Genomic DNA, 21,534 nt, shown 5'->3' with positions numbered 1-21,534 from the left:
CACCACTCAAGAACTCTAGTATGATATGTGCCTGGATGAGGAATCTACACTTTACTTTTGCTTTTTCAATAAAATCCAATGTACAGTTGGTTGTTAAGAAAAAAAAAAAAAAAAAGAAGACACTAAAAAAAGTGAATAAGTCAGTGACTTACTTAGATATCCTTGTGATTCTTTCTGCATGGCTGTAATTGGGCAGTCTTTATGTGTTAACAACAACTGTTTCAGCTGGGCCACCTCATTTTTCAACATGGACACTTCATTCTGGAAAGAAACATATCAAAGCCATATGGAGAAGACTAGAGGAAAGCAAACCCAAAGCACCGTGCACCTAAAACAATGAAACTGGCATACTTTTCTGTTATGTCTGGATGACATTCAGAATATTATTGATTGGAGTTCATCTGAAAATGGAGCTTACCTTCAATTTGTCCTCCGTGTTTACAAGGGCCTTTCTTAAGAGACAAGGTTTGGACTCAGGAGCTGGACCCTATGACAAGGCCAGACCACACCCTTTAGATAATGGACTCTGGGACCTGGTTACCTGGGTGGGAATCCCAACTCCACACTTCATTGTTTGACCCTGGGTGGGTAACAAAACCCAGCTGAGCTCTAGCAACCTCGTTTATAAGATAGAGCTAGAAATGACACATACGTCATTGGGTTGTGGTGATGATTAAATGAAGCAATAGATGTAAAACACTTAGAACAGGGCCTGTCACATAGTGAGCACTCAATCAATTTAGCTATATAAGAATCATCTTCACACTGCCTTACAAGCTCAGGTTGGTATGAAATATGAGGAGGGTGAATGTGAAACGTGCACAGGGAAGAATTATGTGTCAGCATTGGTGGCTTCAAAGAGAAACATCTTTGGAATAAACGGACTTATCTACCACTGGATTTCCCAAAAGACGTTCCAAATGGGCTGCAGTTCAGCAGGCATAGCCATCTTCCCGGTGCCCACTTATCAGGAGGCATGGAACCAACTGGAACAAATGTTAGCCACTTTCTGGTGGGGTGAGGGCAGCTCAGGGAGGCAAGGCGGAATGAAGTTTTAAGCCTTCATTGAATAATTTGATCTAATTTCAGTCGGCAAACTCTTTCTCCCCTCAATATTAGGGTGTTGTGGGTTGTGTGTGTGTGTTTTGCTTACTTATCTAGATAAGTGCCTCAAATTTCCACTTTATGTAGTAATTCACAAGGCATGTTCATGGCTTTGTAAAATAATGTACTTGGCATCCATCGTCTACAAATATAAACGTATAATAGATGGTTGGCTCCAAGGTGCTTCCACTTGATAAAAGTAAACTGTAAACATAGCACTATCTCAAATAAGCCATTTTACAATTCTGATAAATAATACCTCCCTTCTGGCCAATGTTCATTTGTGGCTGCCAGACATTATACTCTACACGTAGGAGACTTTTTAAAAAGGCATGCACACAGAAAAAGGCATTTTACCATGGCTGTCATTAAGTTGTATCTACACTTTCGATATGAATCTGGCTTTTCAGGCATGTACTTATCACCTAGAAAAGTGAGCTGGGGATTGTAGAAGTTACTTTTTCTTTTGTTTTTTTTTTTTTTTAAATTGGAAACCTGTTTTAAAGAGTAAGTTCCATATCCAAATTAATTAATTTGCAAAACACATTGTAAGCAACACATATTGAGCAAATTTAAAAACAAAGTTATAAACATCTCATCTACAAAACTTTTCTCTTTCTCCCCCAAATTTTACAAAATGAAAATGTGTCCTTGAGAAATTAGCATTAATGATGAATAAATCACTTAATTACCCAGGAAAATTGCTCTTAAATCTGAGAACCTTCACAGAAAATGAACTGCCCCTCCCTCCTCCAAATGAGGGTGATTGAAAATGGACTCTGTCAAAGCCCAAAGCACCCTTCCCAATTCCAGAGTCAGTGGGACAACTTTATTTATTGGGCAATTTATTTTAGCCTTAAATACTACCTCTTTCTTCTTTGATTTTATGCCCATCTAAATTCTTTGTTTTCCTCTGGTTCATCATCTGCTTAAGATAGCATGTATAAAAAAAAAATGTCACTTTTAGACAATAATATAGAGAGCAACCCCTGGTTAAAAACAAAACAAACAGAAACATAAAGAAAACAAAAAAAGGAAAAAGGAAACTAAGATGTATTCATATTTTTTGCCTTAGAATTAAATGTCATATTCTTTGCATTTAGGTTACAGAAATAACACTTTTCAGAAATCACAACAGCCAGATGCCTGCATCCTAAGTAGAAACTTTCAGATGCAGGTAAGGCAGACAGTGATTCTTAGCAAATGGCATAAATTCAATTGTTAGTGAATCCAGACACACTTTTTTTTTTTTTTTTTTTTTTACTGTGACCTAGGAAACAATAAACAAGGAAAGTATTTAAAACTAAACAAAACTGGGTTCTCTTGCTTTCTTATACTTCTCGAATAAAAAAAAAAAAAAAAACCCACAATCACCCTTGGTGGTGTCTTGGAGAGTTGAATTTAGGCTCCATCTCTTCCCCCACCATGTCCTGTACAGTCACACCCTTTCTAGGTGGGGTTCAATCTCTCAGGCACTAATTGTTCACTGCCCCTTCCTTAAGAAAACACACTGAATTCCGTGCTTAGGGTTTGCAAGCAGCCAACTGTGCAAGATACTTGGCACACCCCAAACTATTACACAGTAAACCTTTTGCTCACATGCGAGGCCCCTGTAAGGCAGCACCCACCACCTCCCTGAATAGCATATGTGGTGTCCTGGCCTATAAGTGAAGCCCCATACAAAATACATAACTTTAGCAGCATTTTGTCTATAGATAGCAAAGCACTTTATAGCAAACCAACATGTTGCAAGGGTCTGTAAAAATGTAGGAACCTGGAGAATGCTATGAACACTGATAATCATTTAGAGATCTATGTGGGTATATACATATTTCTTTACGTAATGGATTAGTAATCGTGTTATAATTATGTTATGCATGCCATGTTATGGTTGAAGAATGAATGCCAACTAATATCATCAGTAGAGAAAAACAATTGGTTCTTGTTTAGATCATATACACATAACTCTGATGTTGGGTACAGACTAAGTAAAGGCCTAATAGCCACAAAAGCAACAGAAATTCACGTGGTAGCATTCAGCAGGAAAAGGAACTCTTCAGCTGGGGGTTGAGAATAAGGATAGAACAAGGTGGTTGGACTAGTTTTCTAAGGTTCTCCCAGCAAGATAGTTTTTTGATTCTAAGAGTTTTCTGTGTTGCCTTCTATTGAGAAGACTAATTATGTAATTATTTAATGAAAGATTCAATCTTGATTTTAATTAACTATTTTTGATATTCTCAAATATGCTTATATTTCATAGTCTTATATTTCATAAGGTAGCTGGTTCCAGCACCTCTTGTGCTTCCAGAACTCATGGGGTAGATACAAAGATACACTTATATTTCACTTTAGAGCAAAACTGTGTGTGTCCATGCATGTGTACATGTCTTTGAGAGACAGTCTTCAGAGCCTCCATCAGATTTTGTAAGGGGCCTTTGGCTTAAGAAAGGTCAAGAATCATGGCCCTACAGAAAGAACAGTGAATTGTGAGCCGTACACATGCATAATCCTCTTAAAGATTTCATATTGATAGTTTGATGGACATGGGAAATGCACAGATACGAGGCTATATTCTAAGTAAAAATATTTTTCAAAGGAATGTAAGTGGGAATAACCTTGAATTCATTTTGAAAGAGAACGGTCAGATAGCAAATGGTTCAAAATAATGAATGAGAAAGCAAATGTGACCTGCAACTCTAGTAGGGAAACAAAAGCCAGGATTTCAGGAAGCACTTCTTACTCTGAATTGTCTTGCTTTACAAACTGAGACAAACCACTAATTTCTCTCTTCCTCTGTGTAGGTTATAATAATGGCTCTAGGTCTTCATATAAAAGTTCTTTGCCAAAGCAAAGTATTAATAATATGCATCAATTCTGCTGAAATCAGCCCTTGATTTTCTTCTAAATTAATTTGGGTTTGCTATTTTAAAGCAATTATCCATTTATATATGAGCTGTAAGAAGCTGGATGCTGTTGAGTTAATCTATTCTTAATCCATAAAGTTGCTTGAGATGAAGTAGTACCCTATAGGGACATTCACTACAACATTAACATACTATAAACAAACACATCAGAAAGTTTCTAATAGCTAAGCTACACTTGCAGCTTTTGGCTCTGAGGGTATTGTTCTGTTATATGATAAAACAGAATGCTTTTTGGTGCAAGCACTAGTCCGTGCCAAAAATAAAATTAGCAAAATGGGTCCTACAATACAGCCTTTTTTTTTTTTTTTTTTAGATTAGCTGAGGCCAGTCTGAAACAAGGGACTTCAATTTTTCGAGCAATAGTTCCCATCTGGCCTATTCTCTTGCCAAGTTCCAAACCTGGGCTTGTGTGTCCAAAATTTCAGCAGCAATTTGGACCATGTGTCTTTGCACTAAAATAGAAAAGCAATTATTTCCATGGGTGACCAGATGACTTTCATATCATCTATTGAACGAACACATATGATCTACTGAACACCACGTTATCAGCTGATGAATTTTGAGCTGATCTTAGCCACTCTGCGACAAACAAACAAACAAACAAACCATGGATCCCTTCAGTTTTAGGTCTTTCTAGAATGACAGATCACAGAGCAGTGGGGTAGGTCAACAGACAATTTGCTTGACTCCTCATTCTGCTACCCACTGGTTTTGTGATTTAGGGAAAGATTCCTCATTTCCTCCAGCCTCAGTTCTCTTCATATAAAGTGCCAGATTGGATGGTTTCTAATATTTCCCCAAATTCCTATACCTGTGTTGACCTGTCAGGCAAAGATGTGTTGTGAGACTAGGAAATGGAGTCTGGGAATTTGATTTTATTTTCTTAGGTCTGGTTTTACCATTCTGAAATTCTGCAACCTAACTAGAAGGCTCTATGCTGGAAAACAACTCAAAAGTGGCAGCTGGCCATCCAGACCTTGGATATTCCATTTGGCTGGCGTTTGTTTGCTTAGCACCTTCCATTTCTGTTTACTTAAAATTTGGCTCGCTGGACCAGTCTCAAGAGAGACACCTTTCTCTTTTTACAAAGGTCCAGTGAGAGGGAAAGGGTCATTCAAAGGTAGCAGAATCTGAAATATACTGCCTAGACATTACAAAGCACGATACAGAACATACAACATCACAGAAAACCTTGAACAATTGTGGTTTCTGTTCCTCTGAAGCAAAGGAGTGGTTGGAAAACATCAACAATTTCATCTTTTCAGAGACTGTCCTTTCTTCCAGCCCTACTTTAACAACCAAAGGATACTGGTGTCTGTTCAACGGTTTCAGTAGTGTTTTCTTTTTCTGGTTTTCAGGGGTTGGAGGTCTAGTATCTCTTTTCCTTAGCCATTTTGGCTCTAAAGAAATGTAGATATTAATGGCTTAGGATCTAATAAAGGTACATTTACCTTATATGACTTGTAAAAGCAATCATAAATATGCGTATGCCAGGTCATGAAGACATCTAAACTCAAACTTAACCAGTATCTTTACTTTTTCTGGCTTTCTGCTATGGATTCTCCATATTTTCACTGAAGCAATTCTGTGAGGACTCATTTTAATTAAAACTGATTTTAAAAACTTGTTGGCATCTGATATGTATTAGCTGCCTATTCCTGATTCCTTCATCCAAGACAGTGGGTCTCAAGCAGTGGAGATTTTTCTCCTAGAAGATGTTTCACAAAATCTGGAGACCTTTTTGACTGTCAAAACTGGGGTGAGGGTGGGAGGGGGAGAGGGGTGCTACTGACATCTAGTAGGTAGAGGCCAGAGATGCTGCTAAACAGTCTGCAATACACACAACATGACAAAGAATTATGGGGCTTAAAAGTCAACAGGGCCAAGACTGAGAAACCCTGATCTATGCTAGACCTGCACATTTTCACAGTCCTCCTGCAGCCCAGCCCTGAGAATTGGCAGCAAATTCCAGGGATTCCCAAGCTTCAGTCATCGCAGAAACACTGCCATACTATTTTGCAGGTCCACATACAGCAGAACTTTTATTTACTTAACATGTCTGTTCAAATTAACTCATTTTTTAATGATTTGCCTTGTACTTACCAATAATACCTGCAAAACTGCAGGTTTGATGTTCTAATTACATTTTTTCAATACACAATTCAAACTAAAAATGGAATTATTAATATTAAAATGCTTATCCATAGTCTATCTAAAAGTTTCTCACATACTACTATGGTAGGCATGCCAGATTCCAGAATTAGAGACTTTCAGGTTGGAGTAGCTTTAAATGTTTTTGAGCCCAGTCATCTTTCTGTGGCTTGACTCCCTTCAATTACATCCTTGCCAACTGGTCAGGCAGCCAGTTCTGGCACACACTGGCAATGGGGAACTCATTCATTTATTCCACAGACAGTTACTGAATGTAGACACCCAGAAACTCAACACTCAGACACTATACCAGATATAGAAAATAGACTAGGGGTGGGGGTAGGGGGTACTGAGACACAGTCCCTGCCTTCATGTAGCATACAAGCTAGTGTATGCATTTCTCCCCATATGTACTATATATATTTCCTAGTTTCTCATGTCTCTCACAAAAAGAATGATACATTTAGGGAAAAAAGAAAACATCCATGAATTACCAAATTCAGCCCAGGTATAACCTAAACTTTCCTGTTCTTTTAATTTACACATTAAACACCCCAAGGCCATTACCATTCAATGGCTCTGAATATGCAAAGGCTTTGGAGGTATGGCACCCTGATGGCTTCATTCTAAGGATGCACAGAGAATGAGCCTAACCAGAAGGTTCTATGCTGGAAAACAACTCAAGGCGGGGGGGGGAGGGGGGGGGGCAGCCGGACATCCAGACCTCGAATATTCCATTTGCCCGGAGAGGATGAAGGTGCCTCTGAACAACCAAGATGCAGATTCTCCTATAATTGGGGTCACCTTTCCCCTATACTCTCCATACTTTTGCCAGTCTCTCAGCTCCTTGAAGTATTGGGCCATGGTCCACAGCTCTTACTGTTATCCCTTACTGTTTTGTTACACCTATATTTAGCTGTCTTTTTTTTTTTTTTTTGGTGAACAGGGCATTCCTTTTTATGTTAGCACAAACCCTGAACTACATCATTTGTGTGGCATGAAGTCTGCTAGAGCAGCCCTCGGGACTGGGGTTGCTTCCCTTCTCTTAAATACTTTCAGAGTGGCCTTGTTATAAAATATCTCCAATGGGCCACCAGTGAAAAACAAAAATCACACAAGATTCAAATCTTGTTGCGTTTGGAAATGAGGTGGAAACATACTTTTTCTTTCAGAGCAAAATAATAAACATAAACCTGCCTTTCCCCAATGAAACAAAAATCTAGATAACCTCATATAAACCAAAGCAACCCCTTCACCCAGTGAATATAAATAACTGCCTTTTGGTTGAAGATTTATTACGTGCCAGACAGTGGGCTAATTGCTTTGTAGACATTAGTTCATTTATTCCTCCCAACAGTTCTATGAGGTTATTATTCCCATTTTATAGATGAGGAAACTGAGCTGGAGACATTAAACACAGCAAGTAATTGCCGAACTGGCGTTTGAACCAAAGCTGTCCTCTCAGCCCTACAGTTTAGTGGATCGGATCCTTCTCTCTTAGGGCTCTGTAGGATGACTGATTTAAAACTGAGTGGTTTATTTTGTTTTACACAGTGTCCCAGAATTAATAAAGCTTGAGGAGTACTATGTCGTTACACTGCTTAGGTCAACAAGCGACTGCGAGGTTGGGGGGGGCGGATGCCAGCTGTACACAGGGCCTTTGAGTCCTGAGGAGAGAGACAGTGGCCTGCACCTGAAGCTGCATGTTTGTCTGGGTGAGTTCTTCTGCTTTCTTTTCCAGTGACATCACCCAGACCTTCCTCTTCTGTCTGCAGCGGGTGGCAGCTGCCCGGTTCCGTTCCAGAAATTTCCGCCGCCTCTCGTCGGGATCCTCGTCTACCACCCTTCGCCGGCGCCCCCCCGTGGGCTGGGGCGGCTGTATTGTCTGGGTGGGCTGCATCTGCTGTGTCGCTGGTGAAACCTGCTGGGACCGGGTGGGAGGAGGGGATGGGGACAGGGAACGGAGATGTTGAGTGAGGGAAGAAATCCAAGCCAGTGTTAAAACACAAAGCGCAGAGGGTCAGCTGCTCTAGTAGGCATATCAAACTTGCATTTTAAGAATGACACAAACAATGAAATCGGTCTCATGAAAGGGAAAAAAATAAAAGCATCACCAAACTATATTTTTGGACATTCTGGCAAGATACAGGAATGACCTGTGAAAAGATTTAGCCAGATACGACTTAGATTTTTGCCCTGGAAAGCATCTGGCTGATCATGGCAGAAGAAATAGGTTTTCTCCTTCAGGTGCTTAAAGATGTTTCATTTAAGGTGCATTTTAAAACTTCAAAGCAGCCTCTTAATGGTTATAGGGTAAAAACAGAGGTCAGGGTTATTTTCACAACATTGGTGAGCTGTCTGTCATCTAGTAAAAATGTCTGGGCAAGTTGTGGGCTCCTTTCATTCAAATGGCATTAAAAACATGTTCCTAGCATGCATATGTGGGACAGCGTCACTGTGTTGACTCCTACATAATGAACACTGTGAAGCCCAGAAAGCAGTTGAAATCCCATTTTCACTGTTTCACAGTTCTTATTGTGGGGCAGGGGGTTGAGGGTGGGGTGGGACTATCTGGACCAGCAAACTCAAGCCAGATCTGCCTGACCCTCTGACTCACCATGGAGCGGACAGGAGGCCCCTTTGGAGGCCACAGGTGATTGGAAGCAGGGCCTTTGAAACTATGCAATTGATACCTGGAGCCACACTGACCCCTTTTATACACTTTGTGTGTGTGAGATAGCAAAGGACAGTTGTGCATCACCATAAACTTACATTATCAGGAAATCCTAAGAGTAGCAAAGCACTTTATTAAAAAGTTTCACTATGCTTACAGATTCTACATAAAGTCTGCATGGGGCTCAGCAACATCTAAGGTTTTGGACACCCCCACATATATAAGCTTTATTTCCTGCATGAGGCAGACACACAGCACCTTGTGAAATTTCTATGACTGACTCTTTATATGTCTGGACACCTAATGCTTTCCTTAATGCACTTTACTCCTTCCTCTTTCTTCATTCTCAATAGAGTGCATTTTTTTTCCTCTTCCCCATTTCTCAGTCACTCAGTTTTATGGCTTTAATACCTATAAAGCTGTTTTACAAGAGACATTTAACCTGCAGAAACAACAGGCAAAAAGTTTTAAAAAATGAAGCCCTACAACCTTTTCTATCACATTCCAACCCTATGACTGAAATAAATTGGAATGATTGTAATTGCAGCCATAATGGCTACTGGTTGACATCAGCGGACTGACGAAGACATATTTTAATCCAAAACTCCATCAAAACTTATATGACTAACTGTAGAAAAATTAGACTGAAGTTTGAGGTTGGACTGCATCTCAGTAATTTTCTTGAAAGCAAAATCATTTTCTAAAGCTGTTTATTGGCGATTCCTATCCTCCCAATCACAGAGAAATAACAAAATAAATTAATTGTCTCAGGTCTTACTCACCAGAGTGGTTGGGGAAGACGTCATCCTTGTTATTGGCCAAGATTTAACACTTGTCATTTCGGATGCTAACCCCTGAGCTAACTACTCCAACGCAAAGCATTAGGAAGAAACACACAAACTGTTCTGCTGCTGTTTTTGCCTTTTCCATTTCTTTTTGTGAAACAGTGATCTCTTATCACCAGCTTTAAATAAGCATCTCAGATAGAAGATAAAATCTCAGATAAATTGGATAAAGGAAACTCTCTTTCAATACAGTATCCTCTTACCCTACTTCAACCAACCCTTATCCCCTGACACTTTTCCTGTGCCTTCATCCAAAGGGATAAACAACGTGGTGATTTCCAGCTCAGTTCAGGTTTGTGGTATAAAATATAGATTTATTAAGAAAAATTCCTGATCACCATCAACTGGCATCAAGACTTTGAAATCGCATCCTCACATGCAGGAGGATCGAAAGTAGCCAGGAGAAATTGCAAATACAACCCTAAAACTAGAATTTGAGCCCATGGTAAGCAATGCTACTTATTTTAATTCTTACAATGGAATTCTGTTGGCTGAGAAGTTCTGGAAGTTTTGACAAAAAAAAAAAAAAGAATTGTGATTTCAAAAAGCATCTATTTCAAATAATCTTCAAATCTCAGAGTCAGAAAGACCTTAAGAAACCTCTTTTCCTACTGTTCTGATAATACTACAATTCAACAACATGATGAGATCTCAGTAATCAGCCAAGTAAATACCATGTTAAGAGTGATATATCAGAATACTGTCTAAATGACTTTGTTTAACTTTTAACAAGACGAACCTGGTCTCATTCCTTTTAGTATAGGAATAAAAGAGCAACTGTCATGCATCTAATTATAGTAGCAATTAACTAATTGAATATACAATTGGCCACTTACTGCCTTGAAACAGAAGGCAATTGGCTAATTAGTAATTAGTTAATGAATTGCTTTTATATTCAAAGCACTGCTAACTATGCCTGTGAAATAATTTACCCACAAAAGCGATCAAAACTTGATGCTCTTTTTCCCTAAAAAATAAACATACTTGTGAATCTATGTGCCTATCCCTGACCTTGTAGTTTCCTTTTTCCCTTCCAAATACATGTCCCAGTGTGGCATTCGACTAAAAATGTGATGAAAAGGGTGCTCTGGATAGCATTTTACTGCTCAACTTCTATCACATTACTCCCATTTGGAATTAATGATAGCTGTTACATATTAAAAACTGTGCTGAGGGCTTTACAGAGATTATTTTATTTAATACTCATAACATTCTATGAGTTTAAGAGATTATTTTACTAAATACTCATAAAACCTTATGAGTTTATTCTATCATTACCCCCATTTGCCAGATGGGAAAACTGAGGCTTAGGGAGGTTAATTAACTCTGTCCACAGAGCAAGTAAAGGGGGTTGGGGTGGGGATTAAGGCTTTCTCACTCCAAAGCTTGCACTCTCATTCAATAATTTAATACTTCTAAGAACTTTGCAGAAGTAAGCTTATTTCAAATGAATAAATTAAAGAGTTGCTTGTGGATGGGCCACTTTGTGGATGGCTGTCCAGGTTTGCTATGGGTATGTTAGGGACGGGTTTTTAAGAGCTCAAAAACCTGCCTGGAATGAATCTCCTCTCCAGAGAAGGACAGTGGAGGAGATGGCGAATAAGTGTTATTTGGCGGCCCCAAGCTGCCCACACCATTCTGACCCAGGTGGCTGGAGCCAGCAGTGCGCAATGGGCGGAGGGGACCGAGGAAGGCCATCCTGCTTGAAGATCCAGTGTCTGGGGCTAGCCATGGTCCTAGTCATGCCCTACATCCACTTACTAAACTCACTCTGGTACATGGGCTGGGTGACATAATGTCTGCCTGGTCCCCCAACCCTCTTTCAGTGTAGTCTAAATGTTGGCCTTCTTTCTAGCCATGCCTGGTGACTCTCCGCCCCTGGGATGTAGCCTTTCTCTTGAACTGATCATCTGCAGAGCTTGGCTCTCTCTCTGTTCCCTCCAACGCCTTTCACATTCAGTGGGATGACTCACCTCTCTTCATTTACAGAGCACCTTTTACCCTAACATCCACTATTGAGCTTCTTTGTCTGCCATGAATTGTCACTTCAGATTTTTAACATCTACTGCTATGCTGAAGATTGCCCATTGTCTTTAACTTCCCTTTTACAGGTGATAAAATTGACTCTCTGTGATCTTATAAAGCACAATAGTCAGAACCAGGGTTAGCATTATCTTCTTTTCCTCATTCTTCATTCATATATTTCTTACCAAGCTTAAATTCTTCCTAATCCTCCCATGGCTAGTACTCTTTTAGGTGTAACTTTATAATACAGAGTTTGTAAAAATAGATTTTTGAGAACTTGAAGTCCACATTTACCCCTAGTGACTGAACTGGAAATTTATTGTATACTTTACAGAAATTATGATCTGGTAAGGTCTTATGGGCGGCCATTACCTCCTAAGAAATGAATCGGGTTTCCCCAGGGCACCACGTAGAACACCCAGATTTATCCAACAAGGTTGATGCAGATAACCCCTGTCCTTACAGCTTGCACCGTTAACAAGAAGGGTGAAGAGATCTTTCAAACAGTCTACCTGTGCTTGGTTGCCGGTGTGCAGGGGCGGGTGTGGAGAGGTCTGGTGATGTGCTGGGTGTGCGTGGAGGTGGGAATGGGAGTGGTGGTGTGGGTGGTTCTGCTGGTGATGGGGCTGAGGGTGAGGATGGTGTGCCGGGTGCTGGTGCTGGTGCGGGTAGGGGTGATGGGGTGGCAGTGTCTGGTGCTGATGCGGGTGCGAGTGCATGTGATGGTGCGGCGTCTGGTCCTGCCGGGAGCCCATCATCTCCATCATGTGCCCCATGGTGTTCATGTTCCCATTGGACATGGGGGCAGGATGGTGTGTCAACGCAGCCTTCAACCTCTGAAACAGAACAGAACAAGAAGGAACAATGAGGTCAGACACACACATCAGAATGCCTTACATTTTCAATTCTATAATATGGTATGGTATTACTGTTAGCATTTTTTACTGGGAACAGGATGGCTTCTGTATTAATTTCATATATTCTCATATACTGTGGTAGGGAGGAGGGTCAATGAGTAGGATATGCTGTCAAAATTTATATGTTCTGCTAAAAAGTATTTCTTACTATCCAAATTGTTCATTATACCATATTGACAGCAGAATGCAAGTATAAACCAAAGAAAAACATTCAATATGATAATGGTACTAAACAAAGGGCTATACCAGTCCCCCACTGTGTTTTGTAAGGGTCACAGTCAAAAAGAAGGAGAAAGCAAAACTGCAAATTTTTAAGTGCAGGAAGAATGTTAGGGCTTCAAATTAGAATCAGTAATCCACAACTTTGGGAGGCAAAATTTAGGCCCCTTCCATTTGTTACAATGATATCTCTTGTGACCCCTCCTGATAATCTAATTTTTCTCACACAATAACTTTCTTCTGACATTGTGATGGAAATGAAGAAAGAAGAAGAATATGGAGTGATGTACTTCTTCACCTTCTTTGGTGAATAAGTCACCATGTGAGTCAATACCTCAGATGTATTTTTAACACAAAAGCATTATCCATTAATAAGCAAACAAACATGCAAACAAATAACTTCTATCACACGGGATGGCAAACTTTTTCTGTAAAGAACCACAGAGTAAATATCTGAATCTTTATTGTGCTGTAGGTCTCTGTTACAACTACTCAACTCTCCCGTGTAGACAACAATGCGTAAATGAATGAGCATGCTGTGTTCCAATACAACGTTACTGAAGGACACATATAATTATCACATGTCAGGAAACGCTCTTCTACTTTTGATGTGTGTAGTTTGCTGACCCTGATCTACGGAATCTTTGATAATTGGCTTAGTCCTAGTTTCTTCAAAACTGTCTTTTCTTACATACAGAAAATTATCATCATTATCCTGATGGGCACAATGGGCTAAGTACTGTATAATACAGGTACTCCTTGGAAATGTATCCTATGCAGAGATGATAGTCTAATTGGCAAGTTTAATTTAAATAATGACCAAAGTGGCCATGTTCTAACCCTGTACAATATTTAAGATTCTCAACCAGTCAGAGTAAAATATCCATACATACCAATTCAATTTATCAAAACATTTACATAAATGTAAAGAGCTTCCACTTGTTAAAAAAAAAAAAAAAGGAAGGGGGGGTTGGCAGACTATATGCTAATATTAGATAATTATAAAACATTTTCTACATCCTGATTCAGTAACCTCTTTGCCCACTGCCTCCTCTTTCATTAGTAATAGCTACTGGCCTTCAAAATTATAAGCTTGAAGTTAAGCTTCCTTCATCCCTGGGAAAGATTAGATTAGCCAGGTATTGTGTTTACTACTAAACAGAAAAGTGAACTAATACTCCTCATCTTGAGGTTTTAGAAATGACTTCATTGTTTTTATAAAAATGCTCATTATAAAAATTAAAGCACAAAGAGGTCAGCAACAAATGAGCCAAACGCATTGTTTATACTTGGTGGGCGAACAGCATTCCAGGCAACTGTACATATGCATTTGTAGGGATGAGAGGACAAGTAGAATAATTTTACAACTGTGGGATCATGATAGATCTGTGACTTAAAATGGTTTTATTTGACTATCACAGAAGCCAAAGCAGTGGAAATTGAATGGACTGCTAGACTTCAGATCCATGTTTCTTTCCCCTAAGAAAAGTTTCTAGATGACCTCTCCAAAGTTAAGGGGGAAAGGATTATGAAAAGATTATACTGAAATCATTTTTTATTGGCATAATGGACAGTAATGATAGACTTCTAAGTTATTCTTGGTCATTTCCATTATTATAAAAGTAATGTAACTGCAAAAAATTCAAGGAGGTTTTGTATTCAAAAATATAAGAAGTTTTGGCGAAAATGTAAAAGCTACCTGCCCACCACTCTGCCCTTAAGCTCCAGCCCCCTTCGTCAGAAGAGCTTCTCACATATCCTCAGACATTTCCTAAGCACTTATAAGAATACATTTGCAAACCCTTTTTATAATAATACTGTTTTGCATCTAGCTTTTTGTAACTTTTAACAATATATTTTTAGGCAGCTTTTTATATCAGTAAGAATGACTAATAACGATAGCTAGTATTTATTGAGCACTCACTCTGTGCCGACGCCAATCCTCATTCTATATGTTTTACAAGAATGAACTCACCTAATCTTCAGAACAACCCCGAAGGGCTGAAAAAGAGGCTCAGATACATGCCTGTCTTGACATTGTGGTTAGCAGTGGAACCAGGATTTGAACGCAGGCGCGCTGCCTCTAACCTGGTCTCCAAACCACCACAACACACAAGGAGGGAGGGTGCAGGGTGGTGTGCCATTCGCACTTTGCCAAAAGCAGAATTGAACTGTGTTATGCCATCTCCCCATCACCAAAAGGAAAGGCAAAAAGAAAGAGAAGAGGTTGGAAAAGTTGACAAGATGAGATGCCATTGCTGCATGGCCCAGAAGTGGCCATGTATGTGTGTTACTCAGCACCCAACTGGAAATACACATACACCCTCTCTGAAACTTGGAGGAGGGTTGAGTGAATGGTAAGAATCGCTAGGAAGCTCAGCTACAGCAAAGGAACATCCAGAGTTCAGCATGGTACCTCCCTTGTTGTATTTGTAAAGAATTGATACTTTTCATTCCTCCCCAATCCAGAGCTAAAAGGTCAGCATATCCCTCTTCTCTGCCCCTGCTTCCTCACCTTTGAGTAAAGGCCCTCAGTGTCTTTCCAATGTTCAGGGGATGCAAATCAAAGCCCTTAATATAGGCTATGTGTAGGCCCTGAAGTGCCCCCCCCTCCTCCCAGAAGCCCTTGCTCTTCTCATGCAGATCACACTGGCCTCTTTTTAGTCCATGGAGAGAGCACCATGCTCCTTCAAGACACAGGCCCTGTGCATTTGATACCCTTCCTGCCTGGAACATTCTCTTCCTCTGGACATTCTGTATCTCTAAGCTCCAGGCTCCTCCTCAGCAAAATTCTCGTTGATCCCCTGGTCTAAATCAATTCCTGTTTTTATATGGTCCCAGTAGAACCATAGTCCTTTTTTATAGTTCAATTTTTAGTTATAGATTTTTAGTATGATTATTTGGTTAACATCTGTCAACCACCGTAGATGGTAAGCTTCTTAACAACAGGAACCAGATTGGATTTTGCTCACTGCCAAATTCACAGCCTTAGCACAGTGCCTGGTACATAAAAGACAACAAATTCACATTTTTGTAATGGACAAATGAATGAAAGCTTTCTAAGGCTTCTGATAAGGATGCAGCATTTTCATCTTGGATCACTGCAGGTGGTATTTCTACGGGAGGATGATTTTACTAGCCAAATAAGGTTAGCAGAATTGGCTATAGGACAAGTCATCAGGCAGATGGGCCATAAAAGTTACTGTCAAAACAGCTCCTCCCACCACACTGCTTTCCTTCTAAAAAAAAATGATAACAGAGAAAAGAAAACATAAATAAACAAGAGGAATGCACATTCATTTCATCTTGATATATTTTCCCTGAAAATGTGGCATGGAAAATTGAAAAGCTGTTTAGGAGTGAGTCACTGTGTTATCCCTTCAATGCTACAAAGAACTTTCCACCTTTAATTAGGAGCAAATGGAGGCTGACAAATAAATACTAGGCACCAGATCTTCATCTCTCAAATAATTAGCTTGTACTGTTAAGGGAAATTACTTGATTGCCTCAAGTCTATTCTTGCATGTTTCACGCCAAGACAGTAATAATAGTAAGGGTTATAACATTCCATTTAATTAGGTATTCATTCAACAAGTATTTATTGGGCTTCCACTATGTGCCAGGCACTATGCTAGGCACATGATTATTGGCCCACTACCTGAAGGAAATGGGAGACCCATAAAACCAAACTTATTTAAAAGCACTGGAGAGAAAAAAGTACACACTTGAATACGGAGATGAAGACGTTATAGCACTCTTCCGAGAATCTCAGCCCTTTGGGGTTGAGGTTGGATCCACCCTCCAAACACTAGGCTATAGCACATTTGAAGGAAAGCCACGAAAATAAGATGTTAACCAAACTGTTCTGCATTTGGTACACTGAATGTTTTGCACGTCATTTCAAAACTGTCTGGGGTACTTTTTGAAGTCCTAAAGAGCATGCTGCTTCCCTGTATCTGATGCCAACAGCAGCAATGCACTGTAAATCATTAAGATATATTGAATATGGATACTTGTATCCCACTCTCTTAGGGATGATAAATGACCAGCAAATGAATCCAAGCTGTATTTTGCATAATGATTTTTCTTTATGAAACTCAATTGTGTCTTGTTTTAAATAACATTCTATCCAGTGCCAAGAAAAGGCAAGGAAGAGGGAGGGAAATTAATGAGCAAATAAACATTTTTTTTTCAGCTATTAAAACCAGGGCTATTACTGAGGTGCAAATGCAAGAAAGAGAAAATGATTATTTATTCCCACAGTCCTTCTACCACATCCATTTATTTGAGAGAGCAAGTCTTAGAGACGGTGAGAAAGATGACACGCAGCTGGTTTCAGTCAACAGGGGTCATTTCCATTTGGTCTGTGTATTTTACAAGCCCCTTGTTCACTGTTCCCAATGGAGGGTGGGCTCGCTGCCCTGGTAAGAAACCAGCTATCTACCTCATCCCATCCGAGCGCAGCTACTGCCGTAATCGCCCTGCCCCAGGCCCTCTTTAACTTGCCGCTTGGGTCACTTCAGCCTTACGACTCGTCGCGTGGAGCCCAGGTACGCGCTTACGTCATCACCGCCACGCTTAGTGTGCGCACGTCTGCCTGCGTGAGGACACACGCACGTAACGCACCCACCCACGCCCACCCCAAGGCAATTTATCTTACATTAACAACTCACTTATGCCTATTAGAAACACTTGTGGAACTGTGAAAACATTTCTTCTCCATCTTCCGCGAAGCTGACTGCTTAAGCTTTACAGACTGAAAGCCAAGCCGAATTAAGCATTAATGGAAATTCAGCAGGGTTGGAAAGGTTTTGAGCATTCTTTCTAGAGAGGTTTTAATTGTACATGGCTGCTTGGTTTTATTCCAGAAAAGAATTATATGTAAGAAAGCGTTTTCGAGTTGACCACGAGTAAAGAGATGGTCTATATAAATATTTGACAAAATCCGTACATGTTTCCTTTCTAACACAAGATTAGCGGCATCCGTGGCCTCCCCAAGGCATTGCTGTGAAATGTAATTTCTTCTTTCTTTCACACTCTCCCTCTCAAACATGGGTGATCAGCCGACGGGTCACCGCAGGCTTCTTAATGGTATAAATGGTAAATGGACCAGCGATACTAAAAGCTTTCCCTGGAGGAAAGCCTGCAATATCAATGATTATTGATTTGCTCTATGAATCAAAGGATTCTGAAATTAGGTCTCTGAATAAGTAAAACATAACCAACATTTATCCACTGAATCTAATGACTATAAATGTCCAGTGTCGATCACAAAATGCTTCCCATACCTGAGAAGAGACAGAAACAAGGACAGAGAGATCTGTTACATGGTGTCCGTGGGACAGTTAATTACATTGTGTTTCATTTTGCCAAGGTAGAAGTAATTTTAATGCCCGGTTAAACCTGGGCTTCAGGATGGGCACTGGAAATTAATGTATCACCTTGATAACACAGTGGATCTTAAAATCCACATGGACTTCAGGATCATTGTTAAGACAATCATCTAAAATCATATCTGGGTTAATCAAGGCATAAAACACACTCCTTTCAAAAGTTCATAATGTAACTCAGCTATGATGTTTTCACACTTCAAGTATTCTACATTAGGTTTGGGTTTTATAACAAAACTTCAAATAAGGTTTCCAGATTGGGGTGGGGGAGGATGCAAGAAGACCTAGAAGGAAAAATATTCGTATTATTTCACTGGAAAGTATTAATTCTGAAGGTATTATAAATAATGTAATTAATAAAAAAAATGAAGGAATTGTATTATAAATCAACATTCTTATCCACTGAAAAATAAGGCAAAGAAGTCTCACAAATAGGATGGAACCTCAGAAAAGTAGAACTTTGCAGGGAAAAAAATTCGGTGGTTGACTTCACTTTCCCACTATCTACTTATGGATCTAAGTTCTAAAGTGAGGTAATGCAGCAAACCTAAGTGCTAGGTGATGCAGAGAACATCGATGGTTAAAGAGCCAAGCAAACCCCAGAGACAAATCTTAGCAATTTCCCTGCAGGTCTTTTTCAGATTAATATCTAGATCATACATTAATTACAGTTCCGCAGGAGTAAGCCTTCAATTTATTCTTGTTAAATGAAAGAAGTAATGAATGCACATTTATAGAATTATTTTATTTCAGATCCCACTATATGCTGCATCTCTTCAAATCACTGGTTGTCTTTAATATTTTAGCAGGATGGTGAGCATTTTAAGAGGCTGTACATGTTAGTGAATTTCAGAACAAACTGCTATTCTGAGAGCCAGAGGTAGTCTCAGTTCTATTATAAGTCAGCTTCAGGTCCCTAGATAAGCAAATCTTTTAGCTCTATGTGCCTTAATCTACGTAGCAAAGGGGAGGCAAAATTCTTAGCTCCCTAGTCCCTCAGAAAAAGGATCTGGGTTGACATCTGCTAAGTGGTAGGAAATCTATTAAAGAAGTAAGCTATATGAATGTCTGACATAATGAGAAGTCATTGTTGCAGAGAACCTCAGAAGCAAAGCATAAGTCTTGATTTTAAAAACTGGCTCTGCCACCTTGGGTGGCCATTTAACATTCCTGAGCTCCAAATTCATCCTTCGTGAAATGGGGATATTTCTTGCCCTGCCTCTTTTACATGGATCATGTAATAACATAATGGGATAAGAAACCATATAAACCATAAGGATACTTGGAATAATTAGTGGAGCAGAGTGGAGTTGTTTTGTGGAGGGTAGATGGGGGGGGGAGTGGGGGGATGAATATCATCTTTTGATGAAAATAAGAAAATGAATGATTAAAGAAAACTTATTTCTTAACCTTAAAATATATTTGTCTTACTTTGGATTTTTTTAATTAAAGCAAAAGGAGATCCTCTTTCCTTATTAACCGAGTGCTGATGGAAACCTTTAACTTCATCTGAAAAATTATTAATATTTCATTATGTTGTCAACTTAAGCAAAACACTGTATTATGAGACAATGAAGGTCAAAAAGATATATTTTGCTTTAGAATGCTTGCTTTCAAGGCTGGTGTTCAGTATTTGTCCCAAGATAACGGTACCCCTCTTCCTCTAACTCTAGCTGGCTTAGAACAAAGGAGAAAAGGCAGAAGCCATAGCCATCAACTGCGTATGATACAAAGCTAACAGGGAGTGTTAACCACACTGGATGAAGAATCAGATTCAAAAGATCTTGCCTGGCTAGCATCAAGGAATAAACTTAATAAGAGAAACTGAAGAGGAATCAGTGTAAGATCTTATGCAAACAAACCAACAAAAACCCTATTGCCCAAAGGCAGCTTAGGGAAAATTATATGTGTGTGTGTGTGTGTGTGTGTGTGTGTGTGTATACACACACATACATACACATAGTTGCATGAATTTTATTTGCCTTTGTAAAGGAGATCTCACAATAGCTGATGTGACTTTTCAGCTGCATCAATAAAACCAAACTAGACCAAAGAACTTAGTGTAAGAGAGGTGAAAGTCCTGTCTTCCTCTGCACAGTCCATGGTATGAGCCATGTACCCCCATCCTCCTTCCTCTCACCCACCCCCTAAAGATCCAAACATCACTTCTAATGGGTGTTGGATTCCTCTGTAGGGGAAGTATCCCAACCCCAATTGGTAGGCATGAATGCTGTTTCTAGTTTTTCCCTCTTTAACATTGTGATGAAAATCCTTTTATTCACACACCTTGGCCTATTTGTCTGATTATTCCTAAAACATGTTCATTTTTAAATATCTGATGAATTGATCCATTTAGTTGAATTCAATTTCTGGGCAGAAACGGTGGTGCTGGTAGTGTGTGTGTGTACCTGTTAAGGAAGATTGAAAGGGACCCAGAATAGGAGAGGCCACCTGTCAAGTAGCAGCTTTAAAGAGCCGTTTCTTGGGTCTCGTTTTCTTATTGTATCAATATTCCCCCCTAGAGATATTATAGTTTTAGGATCCCCTGTTCCTTTCAAGTCTCTGAGCTCCTTAAGCACTAATTTGGCCCTAGTAGATATTATATCCTCCTGGGGCTGGTTTCTCTGGCAGTTTTAAAGGTGCTGAATACTCAAATGGGCTTAGAATAAATATTTGTTGATTTCCTGCCTGCTTGCCGCCTGCAAGTCTCCAGGAGTGCTGCCTAACCATATAATATCTTTGAAGCACTGGCCTATAATTTTCTCCACAGAAAGAACACCTTCTGGTGGTGGTTGCAGGGAGAATAATGCCCTTAGCAAGCTACTCACCTCTAAAAACCCAGCACCTGCAAGCCTGGGTAATTTTAGGTGAGGGCTTATTTCCAGATTTTATACAAGAAGAAAGTTCTATTGGAAAAAAGTAACCCCTTGTTATTTTATTTTGGACGAGCTTTTAATCAGAAACACAGGCAGTAACATATGTTAGAAAAATACATATGAAACATAGAACTCTGCAATTATAACTCACTATGGAAAATCCAAGCTAATGCAGCATTCAGGCTGGGGTTTTAATTGCACAGAAGTCAGGAAATTCAGAGTTCAAGTTCTCACAGCAAACTTCACTCCACATGTGCATCACAGGGCCGGTCCCGAGTGGGGTGATCTAATTATTTGGCAAAAAGTGGTGCAATGAACAGTGATGGAAAGGATTTCTCCTCAATGCTACATTTCCCATAATCCTGAGTAAGATGGAGAGTGGGCGACCTTAACTACATAAATCGTCCCC

The 21,534-nt window shown here is 39.7% G+C and overlaps 1 protein-coding gene across 3 annotated transcripts in view; it reads right to left on the bottom strand.

Annotated features, from left to right (window-relative positions):
• CREB5 (cAMP responsive element binding protein 5) overlaps window positions 1-21,534 on the bottom strand; it is a 454,493-nt gene that overhangs the window by 7,634 nt on the left and 425,325 nt on the right. For 2 of the 3 annotated variants that reach the window (XM_037836968.1, XM_037836966.1), the window contains exons 8-11: window positions 12,236-12,559; window positions 7,873-8,100; window positions 419-487; window positions 153-261 (exon numbers count right to left, since the gene is read on the bottom strand). In XM_037836968.1, the coding sequence (XP_037692896.1) occupies window positions 153-261; window positions 419-487; window positions 7,873-8,100; window positions 12,236-12,559 (730 nt within the window). The remainder of the gene's footprint in view (window positions 1-152; window positions 262-418; window positions 488-7,872; window positions 8,101-12,235; window positions 12,560-21,534) is intronic. The other variant, XM_037836967.1, reaches the window with a different exon arrangement.

The sequence above is a fragment of the Choloepus didactylus genome, chromosome 5 (genome assembly GCF_015220235.1).
Source record: "Choloepus didactylus isolate mChoDid1 chromosome 5, mChoDid1.pri, whole genome shotgun sequence".
Taxonomy (NCBI): Eukaryota; Metazoa; Chordata; class Mammalia; order Pilosa; family Megalonychidae; genus Choloepus; species Choloepus didactylus.
The sequence above is the reverse complement of the archived record's forward strand: the minus strand, read 5'-3'. Positions and strand labels throughout refer to the sequence as shown.